The sequence below is a fragment of the Scyliorhinus canicula genome, chromosome 11 (genome assembly GCF_902713615.1).
Source record: "Scyliorhinus canicula chromosome 11, sScyCan1.1, whole genome shotgun sequence".
NCBI lineage: Eukaryota > Metazoa > Chordata > Chondrichthyes > Carcharhiniformes > Scyliorhinidae > Scyliorhinus > Scyliorhinus canicula.
Genome location: NC_052156.1, coordinates 98,990,700 through 99,016,666, shown reverse-complemented (window position 1 = coordinate 99,016,666; position 25,967 = coordinate 98,990,700). Strand labels below are relative to the sequence as shown.

The following is a 25,967-nucleotide window of genomic DNA, read 5'->3' as shown; positions in this document are numbered from 1 at the left end:
TAAGTGCGAGGTGATTCATTTTGGTAGAAAAAATTTGAATGCGGATTAGAGGGTCAACGGCAGGGTTCTGAGGAATGTGGAGGAACAGAGAGATCTTGGGGTTCATGTCCACAGATCTCTGAAGGTTGCCACTCAAGTGGATAGAGTCGTGAAGAAGACTTATCGTGTGTTAGCTTTTATTAACAGGGGGCTTGAGTTTAAGAGGCGCGGGGTTATGCTGCAACTGTACATGACCCTGGTGAGACCACATTTGGAGTATTGTGTGCAGTTCTGGTCACCTCATTATAGGAAGGATGTGGAAGCATTGGAAAGGGTGCAAAGGAGATTTACCAGGATGCTGCCTGGTTTGCAGGATAGATCTTATGAGGAAAGGTTGAGGGAGCTAGGGCTTTTCTCTTTGGAGCGGAGGAGGATGAGAGGCGACTTAATAGAGGTTGATAAGATGATGAGGGGGATAGATAGAGTGGACGTTCAGAGACTATTTCCTCGGGTGGATGTAGCTGTTACAAGGGGGCATAACTATAAGATTCAGGTTGGGAGATACAGGAGGGATGTCCGAGGTAGGTTCTTTACTCAGAGAGTGGTTAGGGTGTGGAATAGACTGCCTGCTGTGATAGGGGAGTCGGACACTTTAGGAACTTTCAAGAGGTCATTGGATAGGCACATGGAGCACACCAGAATGACAGGGAGTGGGATAGCTTGATCTTGGTTTCGGACAATGCTCGGCACAACATCGAGGGCCGAAGGGCCTGTTCTGTGCTGTACTGATCTATGTTCTATATCACCAGTAAGAATCAGCCATCTTTCCTTTTCCAGTATCTACCAGAATGTCTGCCGGTCTCTGTTCGAGCGAGACAAGATGCTCTTTTCATTTCTGCTGTGTGTTGGCATTCAGAGGAGTCTGAACCTTGTGAACGATGATGAATGGTGCTTTCTCCTGACGGGAGGGGTGGCATTAGAGATCCCTTTTGTTAATCCTGCCCCCACCTGGGTGAAGGAGAAGTCCTGGGCTGAAATTGTTCACCTGTCCACTCTTCCTGCTTTCTCCGAGCTAAAGAATCACTTCTGTTCAAAGGTAAGTGATAGAATGTGTGAGTATACAGAGAATGTAAGAACCTAATGCCAAAAAATATATAGGAATTATTTATCTGTTTTTCCCCTGACTATTATGGCTTCTCCCATTAATTACACCACCTTTATCCCATTCAATTCCCATGACCTGATTCCTTAAGTTTTAAACTCAATGGGCGCAATTTAATGCCAAGAAAACGGTGTCCCATTTTGGGCCCGTCGGGGTGTTTCTCGGTGCCTGAAGCAACCCGCCAGCACATGAACTCTTGGGTTTTTTTGCCTTGGCAAGGAACCCCCAGCCGAGGCCACACTTCCCCACCATTTTTAAATGTCACCCCAATCTCCCAACCCCCTCAGATTCCCCACCCTGGCCTCAAGACACATCCCCCCTCCAATGCCCCAACTTATCTCTTATGGGGTCCTGAAGCACCCTTCGCCCCACCTCTTAAGGCAGGGGACCCCTGGGTCCAATCCCTAGCATGGGCAACCTGGCACCATGGCACTTACAGTCTGGCAGTTTCACCCAGGCCTCTGCCAGGGTGGCACATCCAGGGTGCCCAGGTGGCAGTGTCGAGGTGCTTGGCTAGCATCGCCAAGGTGTCCGGGTGGCAGCAGGAGTGCCAGGGTACCACTCTGCCCAGAGCCCGACCACCTGGGCCTCTGATGGCCTGGGAGACCCCCCTCCCCTGGTGCCGTTACTCCTGGTCCACATTTGTGTGGACCAGTGTTAAACGGCGCCATGGTGAGGGCATTTGCTCCTGGGCCTCGGGCTTAATTCTTCCCGAAATGAGCCTAATGGCTCACTTAAATATTTAAATCTGGTCTCACTCTCACTCCAGATTTTAGGGATTGTGAGAAAAATGTTATAATCAATTTCACCCACTTCCTATCCCTGTGCCTGAGTGTGTTTGCAGGGTTTGTGAAAAGAGATCCTGCTTTGTTGGCATTGCCCGTCTCTAACTGCCCTTGCGTAGGTGGTGGTGAGCCGCCTTCACACCTGCACAATACAATAGACTGATCCAGATAGCTGAACTCTCATATTTGTTTGAGTATTAACTTGTTCAGAATGAATTTATAGTGACAGATGTCTGTTTACTACGTCTAGCTTTCCGAATGGAAGAAAATCTATGATGCGTCTCAGCCTGAGAAAATGCCTTTACCGAATCCTTGGGCAGATAATCTGAGTACTTTTCAAACTCTTCTTGTACTTCGCTGCATCAGACCCGACAAGGTTTGTGCTCATGAGAATGTGTATTTTTAGGATATGCATTGTCCAACGCATTCACAATTTAAGTTCATTCAATGGATGGTGAGTTTCCTACTTTGACATTCACTGATACAATCTAGAAGCAGAGCTGAAATAGTATTCGACAATTAGAGTCATACAGCACAGAAGCAGACCCTTCGACCCACCAAGTCTACGCTGACCATTATTAGCGTTAATCTATACTAATCTCATTTACCAGCATTAGGTCCATAGCCTACTATGCCTTGGGTAAGGAACTTGCTAAAATCCTTGTCTGTTTTGTGTTCCTCGTTTAATGCCTGTCCTGCTGGCTGGTTTTAAAATCACTGACTTTTGGTTTTGAACTGAAACCCGCCCGCTGCAAGCTGCTGTGTGGACTAATACTGCAAATCCCCTCTGATTCAGTATGTTCTGTGGTACAGCCCGTAATGTCATGTTGATGGACTTGGCAAACAGCCAATCAGCTCGTTTGCAATCTGGGCCTTGATCAAATTCTCATTTGGGATTGGTGGAGCTTTTCAGAAACTTCTGGAACAGGAGCAAAAAGTCCCACTTTGTCAGTTCTGTGAAAGAAGCCTGAAGCAGCTTTAAGGCACTCTCTGTCAGCTTTCTCTCTGCCAGGTGAGACCTGAGGAAGGCACTCCAATTTAACAGACTGCAGACAGTGAGCAGACCTCTGAAGAGAATAACTGGTTGTGAGCAGGTTCTCCAACCAGGTCTGCAACAGTTTAATCCTCCGTGAATGGCTGGGAAAAGCCCCATCTGAGAACTCTCTTCATAATACCATAAGACATAGGAGCAGAATTAGGCCCATCGAGTCTGCTCCGCCATTCAATCATGGCTAATTTTTTTTTCAACTCCATTCTCCTGCCTTCTCCCCATAACCCCTGATCCTCTTATTAACCAAGAACCTATCTATCTCTGTCTTAAAGACACTCAGTGATTTGGCCTCCACAACCTTCTGCGGCAGAGTTACACAAATTCAGTCCCTTCTGGCGGAAGAAATTCCTCCTCGTCTTTTAATGGATCGTCCCTTTAGTCTGAGATTGTGTCCTCTGGTTCTAGTTTTTCCTACAAGTGGAAACATCCTCTCCACGTCCCCTCTATCCAGGCCTCGCAGTATCCTGTAAGTTTCAATAAGCTTCCCCTCATCCTTCTAAACTCTAACGAGTACAGGCGCAGAGTACTCAACCGTTCCTCATACGACAAGCTCTTCATTCCAGGGATCATTCTTGTGAACGTTCTCTGGACTCTTTCCAAGGCCAGCACATAGATACGGGGCCCAAAACTGCGCACAATACTCCAAATGGAGTCTGACCAGAAACTTATATAGCCTCAGAGGTACATCCCTGGCCTTGTATTCTAGCCCTCTTGACATGAATGCTAACATTGCATTTGCCTTCCTAACTGCCGACTGAACCTGCACGTTAACCTTAAGAGAATCATGAGCATGGACTCCCAAGTCCCTTTGTGCTCCTGATTTCCTCAGCCTTTCCCCATTAAGAAAATAGTCTTATGCATAAATTCCTCCTTCCAAAGCGCATAACCTCACACTTTTCCACATTGTATTTCATTTGCTACTTCATTGCCCACTCTCCGAGCCTGTCCAAATCCTTCTGCAGCTCCCTTGCTTCCTCAATACTACCTGTCCAGATCTTTGTATCATCTGAAAACTTAGCAACAGTGCCTTCAGTTCCTTCTTCCAGATCATGAATGTATATTGTGAAAAGCTGTGGTCCCAGCATAGACCCCTGAGGCACACCACTAGTCACCGGCTGCCATCCTGAAAAATACCCCTTTGTCCCCACTCTGCCTTCTGCCAGTCAGCAAATCCTCTATCTATGCCAGTATCTTACCTTTAACACCATGGGCTCTTAACTTATTTAACAATCTCCTATGCGGCACCTTGTCAAAAGGCCTTCTGGAAATCTAAATAACTCACGTTGACTGGTTCTTCTTTGTCTAACTTCCTTGTTACCTCCTCAAAGAATTCTAACAGATTTGTCAGACATGACCTCCCTTTGACAAAGCCGTGCTGTCTCAGTCCTATTTTTATCATGCACTTCCAAGTATCCTGCGTTCAATATTTGTTTAAAAAATCGATGAACGGCTGCCACTCCGGGCGAATCCCTGTATTAATCCTCTCAGAGCGAACTTGATTTTCTCCAGACTGAGAAACCCTACAACATCGCTGACCCACACTCCTGACTTCGGGGGCTCCAAGTCCCTCCATCTCAGCAAGATCCGGCTCCGGGCCACCAGGGACGAGAAGGCCAGGATATCGGCCCCCGGATCCTCTGACACCCCAAATATTGCCAGTTCTGGACTCAAAGAACAAAGAAAATTACAGCACAGGAACAGGCCGTTCGGCCCTCCCAGCCTGCGCCGATCCAGATCCTTTATCTAAACCTGTCTCCTATTTTCCAAGGTCTACTTCCCTCTGTTACCGCCCATTCACATACCTGTCTAGATGCCTCTTAAATTATGCTATCGTGCCCGCCTCTACCGCCTCCGCTGGTAAAGCGTTCCAGGCACCCACCACCCTCTGCGTAAAAAACTTTCCATGCACATCTCCCTTAAACTTTCCCCCTCTCACCTTGAAATCGTGACCCCTTGTAACTGACACCCCCACTCTTGGAAAAAGCTTGTTGCTATCCACCCTGTCCATACCTCTCATAATTTTGTATACCTCAATCAGGTCCCCCCTCAACCTCCGTCTTTCCAACGAAAACAATCCTAATCTACTCGACCTTTCTTCATAGCTAGCACCCTCCATACCAGGCAACATCCTCTGCACCCTCTCCAAAGCATCCACATCCTTCTGGTAATGTGGCGACCAGAACTGCACGCAGTATTCCAAATGTGGCCTAACCAAAGTCCTATACAAATGTAACATGACCTGCCTACTCTTGTACTCAATACCCCGTCCGATGAAGGCAAGCATGCTGTGTATGCCTTCTTGACCACTCTATCAACCTGCGTTGCCACCTTCAGGATACAATGGATCTGAACTCCCAGATCTCTCTGTACATCAATTTTCCCCAGGGCCGTTCCATTGACCATATAGTCCGCTCTTGAATTTGATCTTCCAAAATGCATCACCTCGCATTTGTCTGGATTGAACTCCATCTGCCATTTCTCTGCCCAACTCTCCAATCTATCTATATTTTGTTGTATTCTCCGACAGTCCTCCTCGCTATCTGCAACTCCACCAATCTTGGTATCATCTGCAAACTTGCTAATCAGACCACCTATACCTTCCTCCAGGTCATTTATGTAGATGACAAACAACAGTGGTCCGAGCACGGATCCCTGTGGAACACCACTAGTCACCCTTCTCCATTTTGAGACACTCCCTTCCACCACTACTCTCTGTCTCCTGTTGCCCGGCCAGTTCTTTATCCATCTAGCTAGTACACCCTGAACCCCATACGACTTCACTTTTGCCATCAACCTGCCATGGGAAACCTTATCAAACGCTCGGCGTTTGATCAAAAACTCGGCGTTACCCTACCTTCCAGGACTTCTGACATAAAATCCCTGACAGAATTCCCTCAGTTTCGGACATGCCCAAAACATATGAACATGGTTGGCCGGACTACTCCCCACACCGTCCACATCTGTCTTCCACCTCCTCGAAGAACCTACTCATCCGGGCTACCATTATGTGGGCCTTGTAGACTACCTTGAACTGAATCAAGCTAAGTTTAGCACAGGACGAGGATGCATTTACCCTTTTCAAGGCTTTTTCCCACAGTTCAGTTTCCAGCTCCCCTCCTAGCTCCTCTTCCCACTTCCTCTTCATCTCTCTGATAGGGGCCCCTTCCCACTCTAACAATTCCCTGTATCTGTCCGAAACCTTCCCACCTCCAACCCCTGTTTTTGCCAGCACTTTATCCTGAAGTCTCCTCAGGGGGAGGCCAGGAAAGCTTGGGACCTGTCTCTGTACAAAGTCCCGCACTTGAAGGTACCAAAACCCGTTCCCACCCGGCAAATCAAACTCCTCCTTTCATGTCTCCAAGGTGGGAAAGCCCTCCTGGATGAATAGATCCCCAAACCTCTCAACCCCTGCCCGCTGCCATACCTGAAAGCCCCATCCAGCCCCCTTGGGTCAAACCAGTGAGAACGGCAGGGGCGCCATCAGTAAAGCCTCCAAACTCGTATCTTTGCAGGATTGTTGCTTTATTTATTTATCTCGGTGAACCACAAGCCTTTCTCTTATATCGATCAAATGACCACACAACCAGTTAGTTAGTTCAAAGGATGGTTTATTTACATACACAAGAGTTATCTCAACATGCAAACACAATATCTACTCCGAGTTAAACTATACCTATCAGCTAGAATAACCTATACTTAACTTCAGGGTGACTGGCACTGTGCAAATGGATAAGGCCTTTATCTGGATTTCACTTGGCTGGTTCGAAAAAAGTGGCTCTGTCTCTGCTGGGCTCCTAGTCAGGTAGCGATCGTTGGTCTTGATCTTAGCTGGCTGTTCCTGCTGCAATTGGGCTGACACAGGCTGGATCCAAAAGAGACAGAACACATGGCTGCTTCCTCTTTTATCCCCCTGGGATTTTGCGCTCTTTGGGGCGGTCCTTAACCTTGGACCCAATAGTTCGACAGGGCTCTGGTCACTCGCTTCGATTTCGGGCAATAAAGGGGCGGATGCCTTGGTAGCTGGGCGGGTCTTTAGTGGTTATTGACCTTGGCAGTTGTGCTTTCTGAGCAAGGGAGTGGCGCCGATCAGTCTGCGGCTATACCGGTTGCTTGATTGGAGTTCTATTGTCCTGGGAAAATGGGCCATTGAAATGTAAACAAGCGGGGGTTTTGGTTAGGTCTGGTTACCTGTGTTTTAGATTTACATAGGCATTGTATCTGTCTGAGTCCTGGGTTGGCCATAATTCCCATGGTCCTTTGCAGGTAGCCATCTTAGGTGGCTGCCTTCATCCGCTCCCAAACTGACCCCTCCCCCAATACCCACTTCCTGACCATTGATATGTTGTCAGCCCAGTAATAGTTAATAAAGCTTGGGAGAGCCAAGCCCCCTTTTCCGTGGGTCCATTCCAGGAGCTTACTGTCTGGGTTTTACCCTCCCATATAAACCTCGATATCGCCGCATTCATACTTCTGAAAAAAGCCTTTGGGACAAAAATCAGGAGACATTACATAGAACATAGAACATAGAACGATACAGCGCAGTACAGGCCCTTCGGCCCTCGATGTTGCACCGACATGGAAAAAATCTAAAGGCCATCTAACCTACACTATGCCCTTATCATCCATATGCTTATCCAATAAATTTTTAAATGCCCTCAATGTTGGCATGTTCACTACTGTTGCAGGTAGGGCATTCCACGGCCTCACCACTCTTTGCGTAAAAAACCCACCTCTGACCTCTGTCCTATATCTATTACCCCTCAATTTAAGGCTATGTCCCCTCGTGCTAGCCACCTCCATCCGCGGGAGAAGGCTCACGCTGTCCACCCTATCTAACCCTCTGATCATTTTGTATGCCTCTATTAAGTCACCTCTTAACCTTCTTCTCTCTAACGAAAACAACCTCAAGTCCATCAGCCTTTCCTCATAAGATTTTCCCTCCATACCAGGCAACATCCTGGTAAATCTCCTCTGCACCCGTTCCAAAGCTTCCACGTCCTTCCTATAATGAGGCGACCAGAACTGTACGCAATACTCCAAATGCGGCCGTACTAGAGTTTTGTACAACTGCAACATGACCTCATGGCTCCGGAACTCAATCCCTCTACCAATAAAGGCCAACACACCATAGGCCTTCTTCACAACCCTATCAACCTGGGTGGCAACTTTCAGGGATCTATGTACATGGACACCGAGATCCCTCTGCTCATCCACACTACCAAGAATTTTACCATTAGCCAAATATTCCGCATTTCTGTTATTCTTTCCAAAGTGAATCACCTCACACTTCTCCACATTAAACTCCATTTGCCACCTCTCAGCCCAGCTCTGCAGCTTATCTATGTCCCTCTGTAACCTGCAACATCCTTCCGCACTGTCTACAACTCCACCGACTTTAGTGTCGTCTGCAAATTTACTCACCCATCCTTCAGCGCCCTCCTCTAGGTCATTTATAAAAATGACAAACAGCAACGGCCCCAGAACAGATCCTTGTGGTACGCCACTCGTAACTGAACTCCATTCTGAACATTTCCCATCAACTACCACTCTCTGTCTTCTTTCAACTAACCAATTTCTGATCCACATCTCTAAATCACCCTCAATCCCCAGCCTCCGTATTTTCTGCAATAGACGACCGTGGGGAACCTTATCAAACGCTTTACTGAAATCCATATACACCACATCAACTGCTCTACCCTCGTCTACCTGTTCAGTCACCTTCTCAAAGAACTCGATAAGGTTTGTGAGGCATGACCTACCCTTCACAAAACCATGCTGACTGTCCCTAATCATATTATTCCTATCTAGATGATTATAAATCGTATCTTTTATAATCCTCTCCAAGACTTTACCCACCACAGACGTTAGGCTCACCGGCCTATAGTTACCGGGGTTATCTCTACTCCCCTTCTTAAACAAAGGGACCACATTTGCTATCCTCCAGTCCTCTGGCACTATTCCTGTAGCCAATGATGACCTAAAAATCAAAGCCAAAGGCTCAGCAATCTCTTCCCTGGCTTCCCAGAGAATCCTAGGATAAATCCCATCCGGCCCCGGGGACTTATCTATTTTCACCTTGTCCAGAATTGCCAACACTTCTTCCCTACGCACCTCAATGCCATCTATTCTAATAGCCTGGGTCTCAGCATTCTCCTCCACAATATTATCTTTTTCTTGAGTGAATACTGACGAAAAGTATTCATTTAGTATCTCGCTTATCTCCTCAGCCTCCACACACAACTTCCCACCACTGTCCTTGACTGGCCCTACTCTTACCCTAGTCATTCTTTTATTCCTGACATACCTATAGAAAGCTTTTGGGTTTTCCTTGATCCTACCTGCCAAAGACTTCTCATGTCCCCTCCTTGCTCGTCTCAGCTCTCTCTTTAGATCCTTCCTCGCTTCCTTGTAAATATCAAGCGCCCCAACTGAAACTTCACGCCTCATCTTCACATAGGCCTCCTTCTTCCTCTTAACAAGAGATTCCACTTCTTTGGTAAACCACGGTTCCCTCGCTCGACCCCTTCCTCCCTGCCTGACTGGTACGTACTTATCAAGAACATGCAATAGCTGTTCCTTGAACAAGCTCCACATATCCAGTGTGCCCAACATTGAAACAAGAAAAGCAGTCTCGGAAGGACCATCATCTTCACCGTCTGAACCCTCCCCGCCAGCGTCAGTGGGAGCATGTCCCATCGACAAAAATCCCTTCTCATTGATCCACTGCTTTGCCCAAATTTAACTTCTAAAGCTACCTCCAATCCTTGGCCACTTGAATCCCCAGATTCACGATCCCCAGAATCCAGAATCCCCAGCACGGTAGCATGGTGGTTAGCATAAATGCTTCACAGCTCCAGGGTCCCAGATTCGATTCCCGGCTGGGTCACTGTCTGTGCGGAGTCTGCACGTCCTCCCCGTGTGTGCGTGGGTTTCCTCCGGGTGCTCCGGTTTCCTCCCACAATCCAAAGATGTGCGGGTTAGGTGGATTGGCCATGCTAAATTGCCCGTAGTGTCCTAAAAATTAAGGTTAAGGGAGCGGTTGTTGGGTTACGTGTATAGGGTGGATACATGGGTTTGAGTAGGATGATCATGGCTCGGCACAACATCGAGGGCCGAAGGGCCTGTTCTGTGCTGTACTTTTCTATGTTCTATGTTCTATACCTAAAACTCCTCCCAACCACTTTAAAAGGTAGCTCCTTCAGTCTCCTTTCCTGCCCCCGTGCCTGGATCATGAACATCTCGCTCTTTCCTATATTTAACTTGTAGCCTGAAAATCGCGCAAATTCTCCTAATACCTCCATGATTCCGGTCATACCCCAATGGGTCCGTGACATAAAGCAGCAAATCGTCTATATGGAGAGAGACCCTGTGTTCCACCCCCCTCCTCACTAAACCCTGCCAGGCATTCGCTGCTCTCAGGGTCATTGCTAAGGGTTTTATGGCCAGGACAAACACTAATGGGGAGAGCGGGCATCCCTGCCTTGTCCCCGACATAGACTAAAGTATTCCTACCGAACTGGGTTAGTTCTTACATTTGCTACCCAGGCCCGGTACAATAACCGGACCCACTCCACAAATCGCTGCCCAAACCCAAACCTGCCTAAAATATGGTAAGAAGTCTTACAACACCAGGTTAAAGTCCAACAGGTTTGATTCAAACACGAGCTTTTGGAGCGCAGCTCCTTCCTCAGGTGAATGACGAGGTATGTTCCAGAAACATTTATATAGACAAAGTCAGAGATCCCCACTCTCTGCCTTCTGCCAGTCAGCCAATCCTCTGTCCATGCCAGGATCTTACCCTTAACACCATGGGCTCTTAACAATCTCCTATGCCGCACCTTGTCAAAGGCCTCTGGAAATCTAAATAAATCACGTCGACTGGTTCTCCTTTGTCTAACTTCCTTGTTACCTCCTCAAAGAACTCTAACAGATTTGTCAGACATGACCTCCCATTGACAAAGCCATGCTGACTCAGTCCTATTTTATCATGCACTTCCGAGTACTCCGCGATCTCATCTTTAATAACGGACCCTAAAATCTTACCAATGACCGAAGTCAGGCTAACCGGCCTATAATTTTCTGTCTTCTGCCTCCCTCCCTTCTTAAACAGGGCTGTTACATTAGCCACTTTCCAGTCCTCTGGGACCCTTCCTGGCTCCAGTGACTCCTGAAAGATCACCACCAATGCCTCCACAATCTCCTCAACTATCTCTTTTAGACCCTGGGAAGAGGTCCATCCGGTCCAGGTGACGCATCCACCTTCAGACCTTTCAGTTTCCCCAGAACCTTCTCCTTAGTGATGGCCACCCCACACACCTCTGTCCCCTGATTCTCCTAGGGCTCTGTCATCCCACTGGTGTCATCCACCATGAAGACTGATGCAAAGTAACTATTCAGTTCGTCTGCCATTTTTTAATTTCCTATTATTACTTCTCCAGCCACATTTTACAGTGGTCCAATGTCTATTTTTGCCTCTCTCATACCTTTTATATAGTGAAAGAAACTCTTCCTATCTTCTTTTATATTACTAGCTAGCTTGCACTCATATTTCATCTTCTCTCCCCTTATTGCTTTTTTAGTTGTCCTCTGCTCACTTTTTAAGGATTCCCAATCCTCTGGCTTCCCACTAATCCTCGCCAATTTGTCTGCTTTTTCTTTTGGTTTTATGCTGTCCTTGACTTCCCTCGTCAACCATGGATGCTTTGTCCTGCCCTTAGCATGTTTTCTCCTTATTGAGATGAATTTCTGTTGTGCCTCCTGAATAACCCCTAAAAACTCCTGCCATTGCTGTTCCACTGTCTTCCCTGCTAGTCTCCTTTTCCAATCAACTCTGGCCAGCTCCTCCCTCGCGTCTTTGGAGTTACCCTTATTTAATTGTAATACTGTTACATCTGACTCCAGCTTCTCCCTCTCAAACTGCAGGGTAAAGTCTATCATATTGTGGTCACTGCTCCCGAAGGGTTCCTTCACCTTAAGATCCCTAATCAAGTCTGCCTCATTCCACATCACCAAATCCAGAATTGCCTGTTCCTTAGTGGACTATACCACAAGCTGCTTCAAAAAAAACATCTCTTACACATTCCACAAATTCCTTTTCTTGGGATCCACTACCAACCTGATTTTCCCAGTCCACATGCATGTTGAAGTCCCCCATGATTATTGTAATATTGCCTTTTTTACACACTTTCTTTATCTCCTGATTTATTTTCTGCCCCACATCCTGACTACTGCTGAGAGGCCTGTACGTAACTCCCATCAGGGTCTTTTTACCTTTGAGATTCCTCAACTCTACCCACAGAGATTTTATGCCTTCTGATCCTATATCGCTCCTTACTATCAATTTAACTTCATTCCTTATAAACAATGCAACCCCATCCCCTTTGCCCATTTGCCTGTCCTTTCGATAGGACACATAATATCCTTGTATATTTAGATCCCAGCCCTGATCCCCTTGCAGCCACATCTCTGTGATGCCCACAACATCGTACCAGCCAATTTCAATGTGCGCAACAAACTCATTTGCGTTGTTCCGTATACTGTGCACCTTAAGGTACAAACCCTTCTCACACGTGTCACTTTTTTTGTTCTGCCTGAGGGTGATGTTGTTCTCTTACTTTTGTTCTCTATTTCCAGTTATGACACCATCTTAGCGAAAGATCTGCCCCCCCCCCCCCCCCCCCCCCCCCCCCCCCCCCCCCCGCCATACTAGTTGAAATCCTCCCGAGTGACACTCGCAGACCTCCCAGCCAGGATATTGCTGCCCCTCGAGTTTAGATGTAACCCATCCTTCTTGTACAGCCAGGGTCTCTGCACAGAGTTCAGACAAGCAGTTGAGTGGCAGAGTGGATGTAAAATCTACTGTAAACTCTCAGGCCGAAAACTCCAGTGATATCTAAGGGAGACTGAGAGTCCATCTGGTAGCCGCATGACAGAATTACACACACCTGAATCTCCTGTGTGAAGACAATTCCCCAGAGGAATACCTACAGTCTGGGAGATCTCATGGATGGTAGTCCTTAAAAGATCCAAACTCACCAATGGTTTGCAACACCTCACATTCTGAAGAGATCACCGCCTACAGAGACCTAAACCTCAACAGCGAAGATCCTCAAATCTCTCTTAACCCCTGTCATTTTTTAAACTTTCCTATCCCCTTCACCTTGTGTGTGTCTGGGTGGTGGGTGGGACAGGGCTTTAGGAATTGATAGACTAGTAGATCATTGTTCTATAATTTCCATTATATGTTCATCTTTTTCTCTCATTAAAAAATAACCAGTTTGTTATGTTTCACCGACAAGTCTGGTACCTGTAACTCATTGGAGAAGTCAAGGGTTAAAGATCTCAGGAAAATACACAAATTGTTGGTTAATTGACTTATATTGGGACTCCGTGATCTGTGAAGTTAGAACTGACTGCGTACTCGCCCAGGGTATCATAACACTTGGCAATTTAAGTGCTTATCCAGATGCTTCTTACATGTTGCAAGAGTACCTGCCTCCACCACCCTCCAGCAGCGCGTTTCATATTCCCACCACCCTCTGGGTGAAAAAATGGTTCCTCAGGTTCCCTCTCAACCACTTATTCCTCACCTTAAACCTGTGCCCTCTGGTCTTGGACACCTCAGCCATGGGGAAAAGATTCTTACAATCTTATTTATGCCTTTCATAATTTTGTATACCTCTATCAGATTCCCCCTCCTCTTCAGCCGCCTCTGCTTCTGTCTCTCCTCATAGCTGAAACTTTCCATCCCAGGCAACATTCTGGTGAATCTCCTCTGCACTCTCTCCAGTGCAATCACCTCCTTCCGATGGTGTGGCAACCAGAACTGCACACAATATTATATCTGTGGCCTAACCAATGTTATTGTATTCTATGCCTTTATTCTATGAAACGGCTAATGAAGGCAGGCACTCCGTATGCCTTCTTCACTGTAGTGATCCTTACTTGAGTGTGTACAGAAGGGGCTGATGGGTAATGGAAAGACCACCAAGGGGCAGCACGGACATGTATAAAAGTGACGCCGACGGCCCTTCCCCTCACTTTGGCTGATGTGACTGTGAGGGGAACAGGAACGGAAATTTAGCTCAGGGCTGCTAGTGTGGTCAGGCCTAGTTGCAAAGCATAGAAAAGTTGTAACCTCATTTACAAGTGCAGTTCTTTAAGTAAGAGCTCACGCAGTTATTTAAGTTGTGTTGCTCAATAGACCTACCATCAAACTTCTGGACGACTTCTAGCCTTCTTTCCAGAGCGTCTACTGTAACTGAGTTACCATCTCTACAGGTAACAAAACATTCACCACCCTATTTGCCTCTGCTGCCACCTTAAGGGATTTGACAAAGAGTCATCGGACTCAAAACGTTAGCTCTTTTCTCTGCCTGCAGATGCTGCCAGACCTGCTGAGATTTTCCAGCATTTTCTCTTTCGTTTCAGATTCCAGCATCCACAGTAATTTGCTTTTATGCTTTCAGGGATTCATGGGCTTGTACACCAAGGTCCTTTTGTTCCCCAATATTCGCGAAGGACCTACTACACATGTCCTACCCTTATTAGACCTCCCAAAACACATCACTGTCATAATATGCACCGATGCACATCATGAGGTAAAAACAGGCAGTGACAGACACCCAGGTGAGCCAATCAATATACAGAACAGAACACAACCAATCACCAGACAGAACAGGGTAAGGATGAGCCTTTCTAATCTTTTCTCACTCATCTGCACATTCTAGCGCAATCCTGTAACTGCGGTGACACCGCTGATTCCCTCATCAGGGATCAGATCGTGTTTGGCGTCCACTCCGACGCCCTGCGGGAGCAGCTGCTAAAAATAAAAAATATGACCCTGCTAGTAGTCATCGAGACGTGCAAAGTCCATGAACAGGCAAAAAGTTGTTACTCCCGCCTCATATCGGCAGAATAGGACCAACTTGCCTCCCACGAGGCAGAGAGTGTACAGGCCATCGCCTGAATGTGGCGCCATAGCATCGACGTAGGTGGCCATTTTGCCGTCTTTTCCCGGGGTCCCACGCGTGCGCACCACGGACGGGAGAATGAAGCGGCTGAAGACCATACTGCGCAGTTGCGAGCGGCGGCTGACCACACTGTGCATGTGCGACGACGCACGGAGCGTTATGACGTCAAAGTCATGATGTGCCCGAACTGCGGCACCGCCTACTTAATGTGGCAATGCCCTGCAAGAGGCAGGCGATGTTTAAATTCTGGGAAGCCTGGACATTATGCAGCCTTGTGCAGGTCTGCAGCTCCGATCGTGGGCCAGCGATCCCAGTTCCAATGCAAACGCGTTAGAAGTGTGCATCAAGGGCTGCTGGATTCGGAACCTGATACCGCCATGGATCCAGAGGCCAACTGCTTGGAGTCCCCCATATCGAGTGGCATCATTACCATGTATGACAAGGCCGCCTCACATTCGCCAACACGCCTACCCATCCTCAAGGTGGATTCTGCGGACGAGTGGCATGCAATCTTACAAGTTAACCAATGCAGCATCCGGTTAAAGCTGGACACCAGTGCTTTAGCCAATCTCACATCTCAAGCAGATCTTGCTCACATCCAAAGGCAGCCAAAAATTCTTCCGCCGGCCTGCCAACTGCTTGCTTATAATGGCAATGCCATCACTGCGTTAGGGTCCTGTCACCTGCATGTCTCCAACAAGGCCACATTGCGGTTTGAAATCGTCAAGCCTGACAAGGCTTCCCTGCTTGGTGCCCATGCATGCAAGCTACTCAATCTCGCCCAGCGCGTACTTACCATGTCCTCTGCCAACATGAATCTTCAGGCTAATACTGACTAACTGCTTTCACAATACCCGGATGTGTTCAGTGGGATGAGTGCGCTGCCCTACCGCTACAAAATCTTGCTCAGGCCTGATGCCACGCCTGTGATCCATGCACCACGCTGGGTGCTGGCTCCCCTGAAGGACCGTTTCAAGGCGCAGCTGCAGGAGCTCCAAGACCAGGGTATAATCTCTAAAGTGACAGAACCGACTGACTGGGTCAGCTTGATGGTCTGTATGAAGAAGCCATCTGGAGAACTGCGCATTTTTATAGATTCCAAGGATCTTAATCGGAACATAATGCGGGAACATGCGTATACATGCCAACAGCCTCAAGTTGAACAAGGCCAAATGCTCCTTTGGCATGTCATCAATAAAGTTTTTGGATGATCAAATATCCCAGCAGGGTGTGCAACCGGACTCAGACAAAGTCAAAGCCATCAACACAATGAAGACCCCGGAAGAAAAAAAGGCGGTGCTCTGCTTCCTGGGTATGGTTAATTTTTTGGGAAAGTTCATTCCTCACATCACACACCACGGTTCTCAGGCATCTGGTGAAGAAGTCAACGGCCTTCCAGTGGCTACTCGCACATCAAGCAGAGTGGCTTGAGTTAAAGGCAAAGGTCACCACTGCTCCGGTACTAGCGTTTTTGACCCGGAAAGGGAGACTAAATTCTCCACGGACGCCAGCCAGGACAGCATTGGTGCGGTGCTCCTCCAGAAGGATGACTCCTCGTCCTGGGCTCCAGTGGCCCATGCGTCAAGGGCCATGTGCCCCCCACTGGGCAAAAATATGCTCAGATAGAGAAAGAATGCCTGGGCCTCGTCACCGGTATTATAAAGTTCCACGATTAAGTCTACGGTCTTCACAGTAGAGACTGACCACAGACCCCTAGTCCATATCATTCACAAGGACTTGAATGACATGACGCCCAGGCTTCAGCGCATCCTCCTTCGACTCCGCAGGTATGATTTCAAACTGGTTTACACATCTGGATAGGAGCTAATCATTGCGGATGCCCTGTCTCGCGCCATCACCTTGCCCTGTAAACAGGTCGACTTCATCCACCAAATTGAGGCACAGGTGCAACTTGTGTGCCAGCACCCTCCCGGCATCAGATGGACGACTTGTCAACATTCGAGAAGAGACAGCCAAGGACCCTCTTCTGCAGCGGGTCATACATCACCTTACAGATGGCTGGCAGAAAGGGCAACGCCCTCAGTTCTTTAATGTCAAGGATGACCTAACAGTTGTCGAGGGGATCCTCCTCAAGTTGGATTGCATTGTCATTCCTCACAACCTCCAGAGCTTAGTGCTCAAACTGATCGACGAGGGACACCTTGGTATCGAGAAATACAGGCACAGGGCCCGCAGGCTGTCTATTGGCCTGGCATCAACGAGGACATATCCAACATGGTCCTCTATTGTGCAACCTGCCAGCGTTTCCAGCCTGCTCAACCCTAAGAAATGCTCCAGCAATACGAGATCATGACCTCCCCGTGGTCTAAGGTGGGAATCAACCTTTTTCATGCCAATGGGCGTGACTACGTGCTTATAATTGACTACTTCTCGAGTTACCCCGAGGTGGTGAAACTGTCTGACCTAACATCAAGGACTGTCATCAAGGCCTGCAAGGAGACATTTGCCAGGCATGGTATTCTGCTCACGGTCATGAGCGACAACGGTCCCTGTTTCTACAGCCAAGAATGGTCCAACTTCGCAAAGCTATACCAGTTCAGCACATCACCTTGAGCCCGTATAACCCGCAATCTAACGAGAAGGTCGAAAAAGGGTCCATATCATGAAGCAAATGCTCTGCAAGGCTGCAGACTCAGATTCGGTCTTTAACCTTGCTCTCGTGGCGTACAGGGCAACCCCTCTGTCCAGCGGTATGTCTCCGGCACAGCTCCTTATGAATCGTGACCTGCGGACGACTGTTCTGGCCATACACTTACCAGACATGGATCACCTTCCAGTGCTGCAAAAGATGCAGCAACTCAGAACCCGGCAAAAGCTGACATACGATGCTCATGCTACTGATCTGCCCGTGCTCTCTCCGAAGGACGCTGTTCGCATCAAGTTACCTGGTGGAGGTTGGTTAGCTCCAGCTGTTGTTGTTCGACAGGCTGCTCCCAGGTTGTTTGTGGTTCGCATGACTGTTGGCTCGATTGTCAGGCGCAACAGAAGGGCACTACGCAAACTTGCCTGCCCACCACAGGATCTCGCGTTCCCAGATGTCGTTATGTCTTCTCCGGACACCTCGCTCCACGAGGCCACCATTCTGGCTGCATTCCCGCCTGTCAAGGCGCCATCACCTCCACCTCCCAGGCGATCGACAAGAATCCGACGCCAACCCCAGCGATTGAACTTATAAATATTTCCTTTGCATATATTGTTCTGTATCTGCACGCTTGACACCTTACATGTACATATGCATTCACTCACCATTTGCTGTAAATAGTTATCTCTGTAAATATGTCGTATATGCTCCAAGCAACCGACAATTTTTTTTTAAAAAGGGGGGAATGTCATAATATGCACTCAGACACATCATGAGGTAAAAGCGGGCAGTGACAGACACCCAGGTGAGCCAATCAACATACAGGACAGAACACAACCAATCACCAGACAGAACACCAGGGGGGGCTTCCAACTATAAAACACACGAGGCATCAGCACTCCGCCTCTTTCCACTGGTGAGAACTGTAGTGACAGTCAGGGTGTACATATCAGTCAGCACCTTCTACACGTGGATCAGAGCTAGCCTGATCTAGTTAGTTAGAGTTAGTTTACTTAGAGTAGCAGAGAGTCAACCCACAGCCAGCTGTGTGCATTGTTATAGAAGTTCAATAAATCTTATTGAACCAACGCGTACGTTTGGTGTATGTTTTATAGTTAATCTGCATCGTGTTGCAGTCTGTGTTACCCCAGGGTGAATAACACGACAATCTCCTCACACTTATCACGATTAAATTTAATCTGCCATTGCTCTGCCCAGTTGTCCAGTGATGTAAGTAGAACCAGGAATTATATTTTGCTGAGAGAGTTTGAAGAGTTAGGGTCCAGATAAAAATGTAGGAACATCAAAGATAATTGTCATTGGATTGTTTTCTGAGCCATGAGCCAATTGTCTAAATTCAAGGAGATTAGAGAATCAAACACATGGCTCAAAGAGTGGGAAGAAGTGGTTATGATTCATGGGACACTGACACGAGTCCTGGGGAAAGAAGGAGTAGAAATAGGAGGATCCATGGATGGCTTGATGTGGAGGGAGGACTTCATATTCCTGGAGCATTGGGACCATTTCTGGGGAACGAAAGAATGAGATCAAAAGGGGTGAGTTGCAAGTCAAGGGAACTGGGACTAATGTCTTCACAGAGAGATTTAGTAGTGTGGTTCGGATGGTTTGAACTAAATTGACATCAGTGTGGGCACCAGCAATATACATGTAGAAAAGAGGAGGAAGGTGTATGAAGGAGTGAGAGTGTGTGATAGAAGAGAAGAAAGTGACACCATATCTGGCAGAAGGACTGATAGTTGCCATAGTCCAGAGGAGCGTAGGCTGCTTTCCCCTTTCAGAGAGAGAGAGAGAGAGAGCTGACTGGTGGTGATTTAATCTGAGGGTCACCACACTCAAGCGAGGAACAAGATTGGGAAGGTGGAGCCTTCATGAATAACGCAAATTGAACCCATGCTGTTGGGGTTGCTCCGTATCTAAACCAGCCGTCCAGCCAACTGACCTCCTATGAGAAATACAAAGACAGGTTTTGAATGCATGTGTATAATGCACAAATTGTAGCGAAAAAGGTTGGGGAGCTCCAGAAATATGGGGTGGGATTCTCTGTCCCGCCTCACTAATTTTCTGGTGCGTGTCCCCACCGGCTGCAGGATTCTCCGTCCCGCCAGCGGTAATGGGGTTTCCCATTGTGGGCAGCCCCACTCGTCGAAAAATCCCTGGGCGTGGGTGAGCTGCCGGGGTAACCGAGAATCCCGATAGCGAAAAATCCAACCCATGATGCGGGAATACCGGCGGGATTCTCTGATCCTGAGGCTAAGTGTTAATGTCGTTGTAAACGCCATCACGTTTCTCGACGGCGTCAACATGGCCTCGGGAGCAGCGATTCTGACCTCTACAAGGTGCGAGCATGGCACTGGAGCGACCCACGCCGCTCCAGCTGCCGATTCCCACTGTCAGATGGTCGCCGTGGATCTGCGCATGTGCAGCGGCATCAGCGCAATGCGCGCATGCACAGTGGCTCCCTTCTCCGCACTGTCCCCGACGCAACATGGTGTAGGGCTGTAGGGGCCGGCGTGGAACAAAAGAGGCCCTCAGCCCCGAGAGGCCAGCCCGCCGATGTGTGGGCCCCGATCGCAGGCCAGGCCACAGCAGAGGGCCCTCCCGCCCCACCAGGCTGCCACCGGATGCATGCACGCCGAGGTGCCGCCGGGTAAGAGCAGGTATGAACGGGACTCGGGTTTTTTGCGTGGCCGCTCGGCCCATCGTGGGCAGAGAATCGCCGGGCGGGGGGGGGGCTGCATAGAGCGGCCCCCAACCAGCGCCATGCTGACTACACCAATCGGCGGACCAGTGTTGGGGCGATTCGCGCCCGTCCCGGCGATTCTCTGGCCCAGCCTGGGCTGAGAGAATCCCGCCCACGGTGTTGGGGTAATAATGGAAATGTGACTTAAAATTAGTGAGGACATAAGGTATTCTGAAAGGTAGGGAAGGGACAAAGGGAAGTGGTGTGGGAAGATCCTGTAGGGTTGAAAAATGAGGATTCCCTTGAGGAGGCAAGGACAGAGCAAAAGGGATATGATCATACCACAGTGAGGATTTTATAGGCCTCCAAATAGTGAGAGGTAGATAGAAGAGCAAATCTACAGGAACATGTCAGAGATGGAACAAGACACATGGCCGAAGGGCCTCTTTCTCTGCTGTAAAACTCTAACTATCGAGTGGTGATATTGGGGAACGTTGCGGACTAAAATATCAATTGGGATTACATTAGAGTATAAGAAAAGGAGGGGGAGATTGTTCTGAAATGTGCTGAGGAGAACTCTCTTAATCAATGTGTTCATGGTCCAATTAGAAAGGTGACATTGCAGGTGGCACAGTGGCGCAGTGTTTAGCACTGCTGCCTGTAGCCCTGAGGACCTTGGTTCGATCCAGGCCCTGGGTCACACTCTGTGTGGAGTTTGCACATTCTCCCCATGTCTGTGTGGGTCAAAGATGTGCAGGTTAGGTGGATTGGTCCCTTAATTGGAAAAAAATAATTTGGTACCCTAAATTTAAAAGGAAGATGGCATTGCTGGATCTGCTGCTGGGAAACAAGATTATAGAATTTCCAGTGCAGAAGGAGGCCATTCAGCCCATCGAGACTGCACCGGCCCTTGGAAAGAGCTAAATCCACACCTCCACCCTATCCCCGTAACCCAATAACCCGACTAACCTTTTTGGACACTACGGGCAATTTAGCATGGCCAATCCATCTAACCTGCCCATCTGTGAACTGCGGGAGGATACCGGACCACCCGGATGAAGCCCATGCAGACACGGGAGAACATGCAGACTCCACACAGTGACCCAAGCCAATAATCTAACCTGGTACCTTGGCGCTGTGAAGCCACTGTACTAACCACTGTGCTACTGTACCGCCCACTGTACTATCGTACCGTTAAATGTCTGTGGGGAACTTGGTGAAGATTGATCATCGTATCCTAAGATTCAGATTGAAATGGAGAAGAGCAAGACAGAACCTAAAGAAGAACATCTAAATTGGAAGAGGCCTAACTTCAATGGGATGAAAGGGTAAATGGAACCACAGACTAACAGGAAAAACTGGACCGGAACAATAGGTGATCTTTAAAGAGGAAATGTTTGAGGCACAGGCTAGGTACATCCCAACAAGGGCAAAATGTAAATGAACGTGGATATCTAAGGAAATAAGGGAGAGTATCAAATTGAAGGAAAAAGCATACAAAGTGGCAAAGATTGGTGGGAGACTAGAGGACTGGGAAATCTTTAGGGGGCAACAGAAAACTGCTAAAAGAGCTATAAAGAAAAGTAATGTAGATTATGAGAGTAAACTTGCTCTCTGAATATAAACACAGACAGTAAACGTTTCTACAAATATACAAAAAACAAAATTGGCTAAGATCCTTTAGAGGAGGAGAAAGGAGATTTAATAATGGGAGATGAGGTAATGGCTGAGGAACTGAACAGGTTTTTTGCGTCGGTCTTCACAGTGGAAGACACAAATAACATGCCAGTGACTGATGGAAATGAGGCTATGACAGGTAAGGACGTTGAAACGATTATTATCACTAAGGAGGTAGTGATGGGCAAGCTAATGGGGCTAAAGGTAGACAAGTCTCCTGACCCTGATGGAATGCATCCCAGGGTAGTAAAAGAGATGGCTAGGGAAATTGCAAATGCACTTGTGATAATTTACCAAAGTTCACTAGAATCTGGGGTGGTCCCGGCGGATTGGAAATTAGCAAACGTGACACCACTGTTTAAAAAAGGAGGTAATTATAGGCCAGTTAGCTTAACTTCGGTAGCAGGGAAGATGCTGGAATCTATCATCAAGGAAGAAATAGCAAGGCATCTGGATGGAAATTGTCCCATTGGACAGACACAGCATGGGTTCATAAAGGGCAGGCCGTGCCAAACTAATTTAGTGGAATTGTTTGAGGACATTACCAGTGCGGTAGACAACGGGGAGCCAATGGATGTGGTATATCTGGATTTCCAGAAAGCTTTTGACAAGGTGCCACACAAAAGTTTGCTGTATAAGATGAAGATGCATGGCATTAAGGGTAAAGTAGTAGCATGGATAGAGGATTGGTTAATTAATAGAAAGCAAAGAGTGGGGATAAATGGGTGTTTCTCTGGTTGGCAATCAGTCGCTAGTGGTGTCCCTCAGGGATCAGTGTTGGGCCCACAATTGTTCACAATTTACATAGATGATTTGAAGTTGGGCACCAAGTGCAATGTGTCCAAGTTTGCAGACAACACTAAGATGAGTGGTAAAGCAAAAATGCAGAGGTTACCGGAAATCTACAGAGGGATTTGGATAGGTTAAGTGAATGGGCTAGGGTTTGGCACATGGAATACAATGTTGACAAATGTGAGGTTATCCATTCTGGTAGGATTAACAGCAAACGGGATTATTATTTAAATGTTAAAATATTAAAACATGCTGCTGTGCAGAGGGACCTGGGTGTCCCAGTGCAAAAAGTTGATTTACAGGGGTAACTGGTGATTAAGAAGGCAAATGGAGTTTTTTCCTTCATTGCTAGAGGGATAGAGTTTAAGACTAGGGAGGTTATGCTGCAACTGTATAAGGTGTTAGTGAGGCCACACCTGGAGTATTGTGTTCAGTTTTGGTCTCCTTCCCTGAGAAAGGACTTACTGGGCTGGGGGGTGTGCAGAGGAGATTCACTAGGTTAATCCCAGAGCTGAAGGGGTTGGATTGCGAGGAGAGGTTGGGTAGACTGGGACTGTTCTCGTTGGAATTTAGAAGGATGCGGTGGTGTGGGGGGGATCTTTTAGCAACATATAAAATTATGAATGAAATAGATAGGATAGATGCAGGGAGGTTGTTTCCACTGGCGGGTGAGAGCAGAACTAGAAGGCCTAGCCTCAAAATATGTTCGCAGGAAAGTAGAGCTGAGTCCACAAAAGATCAGCCGTGATCTCATTGAATGGCGGAGCAGGCTCGAGGGGCCTGCTCCTAGTTCTTATGAACCAAAGACAGTGCTCCGTGGATGATGAGGGGGATAGAAAATATTACGTAGAAAAAGAGGGTGTTTGATGCATGTCGGATGAATTGTTCAAGTGAGAATCAGACCAAATACAATAAGTTGTGATGGGAAATTAAGAGGAAAATAAGACTGGCAAAGTAAGAATATCAGAATAAAACAGCGGTCAACATAAAACAAAGCACAAAATTCTACTAATTGGAAGGGGGCAGTAAGAGATGGGATGGGGCTTAATCGAGACACAAGGTGATACATGTTTGGAGAGGCACGGCAAGATTCGAATATTTAATGAGTTCCTTATATCGGTGTTTACTGAGGAAGAGCATGCTAATAAAATATGGTGAGAACGAAGATGACATAGGTAATGGATGGCATGAAAATTGCTAGGCAGGATGTACTGGAAAAGCCTCGAGCAGATAAGTCGCTTGGTCTAGTGGCTTCCATCCAGGTTGCTGTAGGAAGTGGGAGTGGAGTTAGTGGAAGAGCTTGATGTTATCTCCCAATCTTCCCTGGATACAGGAGTGCCAAAATATTTGAGAGTGACAAATGTGGCCCCTTATTCAAGAACGTTTGCGAGGACTGTCCTAGTTCCAACAGACTGGTCAGATCTACATCAGTGATGGGTCAAGTTTAAAAAGTACATAGAAAAAAAACCAATTGGTACTTAGAGAGGTTTAAGTTAATTATGGAGAGGCAGCACAGATATGTAAAAGGCAGATCACACTTGACTAATCTAATTGAATATTTTGATGAAGTAACAGACATTTGATGAAAGTAATAAATTGAATCTTGTCTATGGATTTTAAGAAAGTTTTTGACAGAGTATCATATAAACGGCTGGTTAACAAAACTGAAGGCTCATGGAATAGGAGGGACAGTGTAAAATTGGATATCAAATTGGCTTAAGGACAGAAAACAGACTGGAGGATTGTAAACATTTGGTCAGTTTTGAAAACACTGCTTTTGTGATTATATATAAATAATTGATATTTGAGTACAGAGTAAAATTTCAAGTTTAGCTAATGATACGACTTGAGGTGTGGCAGTGAGGATGATACCAATCGACTGCTAACGACTGCAATAGACGAGCAGAATGGGCAGCCTAGGGTAGATGAAATGTAATAGATAGAAGTCTGAGGTGATGCATTTTGGCAGAAGGGACAGGAAGAGATGATATAGACTTAATGGCACCGTTCGAAAGAATATGTGGGGACAGAGAGACCTGGAGGTTCATGTGCATCAAACTTTTAAGGTGGCAGGACACATTGAGAGTGCGGTTGTCAAAGCATTTGGAATTTAGGGTTCATTATTAGTTATTGAATAAAAAAGCAGACAATCTACACTGAACTTTAATAAAGCTCTGGTTAGGCCTTAACTAGAGTATTGTGTCTAGTTCCAGTCACCACATTTTAGGGAGGATCTGGGGGTCCTTAAGAGGATGCAGAGGAGATTTACCAGAATGGTTCCAAGGTTGGGGTATTTGAGGAACAAGGTTAGGTTGGAGAAGCTACAGCATTGTGTATATTGAGTATTGTGCACAGTTTTTGTCCCCTACTACTCGCCATGCAGGCAGTGCAATGTAAGTTCACAGACTAATCCCTGGGATGGCAGGGTTATCTTATGAGAAGAGATTAAGGAGACTGGGTCTGTATTCCCGAGTTTCCAAGAATGAGAGATGATCTTTCTCAAACCTTATAGCGTGTGACAGGGTGGATGTCGATTGGGTTTTCCCTGGCTGGGGAGCGTCTAGAACCAGGGTACGGTACACAGTCACAGGACAAGGAGTAGATCATTGAAGAGTGAGATGAGGAGGAGTTTCTTCTCTTAGAGCAGGGGTGGGCAAACTACGGCCCGCGGGCCGCATGCGGCCCGCCAAAGGTATTTCTGCGGCCCACCAAGTCATTAAAAAAAAAAAAAAAAAAAAATTTTTTTTTTAAATGTTTTTTTTTTTTTTTTAATTTTTTTTTAAGGTTAATGGGGGGGGGGCTGTTGGGTTACTTACTGGTATAGGGTGGATACGTTGACTTGAGTAGGGTGATCATTGCTCGGCACAACGTCGAGGGCCGAAGGGCCTGTTCTGTGCTGTACTGTTCTATGTTCTATATGAGGCGCCCAGAATCATAACCGGGTGAAGTAATTATTTTACTTAATATACTATGCGGCCCTTTGTGAATTGTGAATTTCTGAATGTGGCCCTTGCACGGAAAAGTTTGCCCACCCCTGTCTTAGAGGGTGGTGAACCTTTGGAATTCTCTTTTCTTGACGGTTGTGGACGCTCAATCATTAAGCATGGTGAAAGCAGAGATCAATAGATTTCTGGAGGCCAACGATATCAAGGGTTACTGGGTTAGTGGGCAAAATAGCATTGAGGTAGATGATTAGCCATGATCACATTGAATAGTGGAGCAGTTTTGATGGGCCAAATGGCCTTC

The 25,967-nt window shown here is 47.2% G+C and overlaps 1 protein-coding gene across 1 annotated transcript in view; it reads left to right on the top strand.

The window, feature by feature from the left end:
- The window catches only part of LOC119973221 (dynein heavy chain 3, axonemal-like), a 714,697-nt gene that overhangs the window by 566,955 nt on the left and 121,775 nt on the right, over positions 1 to 25,967 (top strand). Inside the window, exons 55-56 of the mRNA XM_038810887.1 lie at positions 817 to 1,075; positions 2,177 to 2,302. Coding sequence (XP_038666815.1) covers positions 817 to 1,075; positions 2,177 to 2,302 — 385 coding nt within the window. The remainder of the gene's footprint in view (positions 1 to 816; positions 1,076 to 2,176; positions 2,303 to 25,967) is intronic.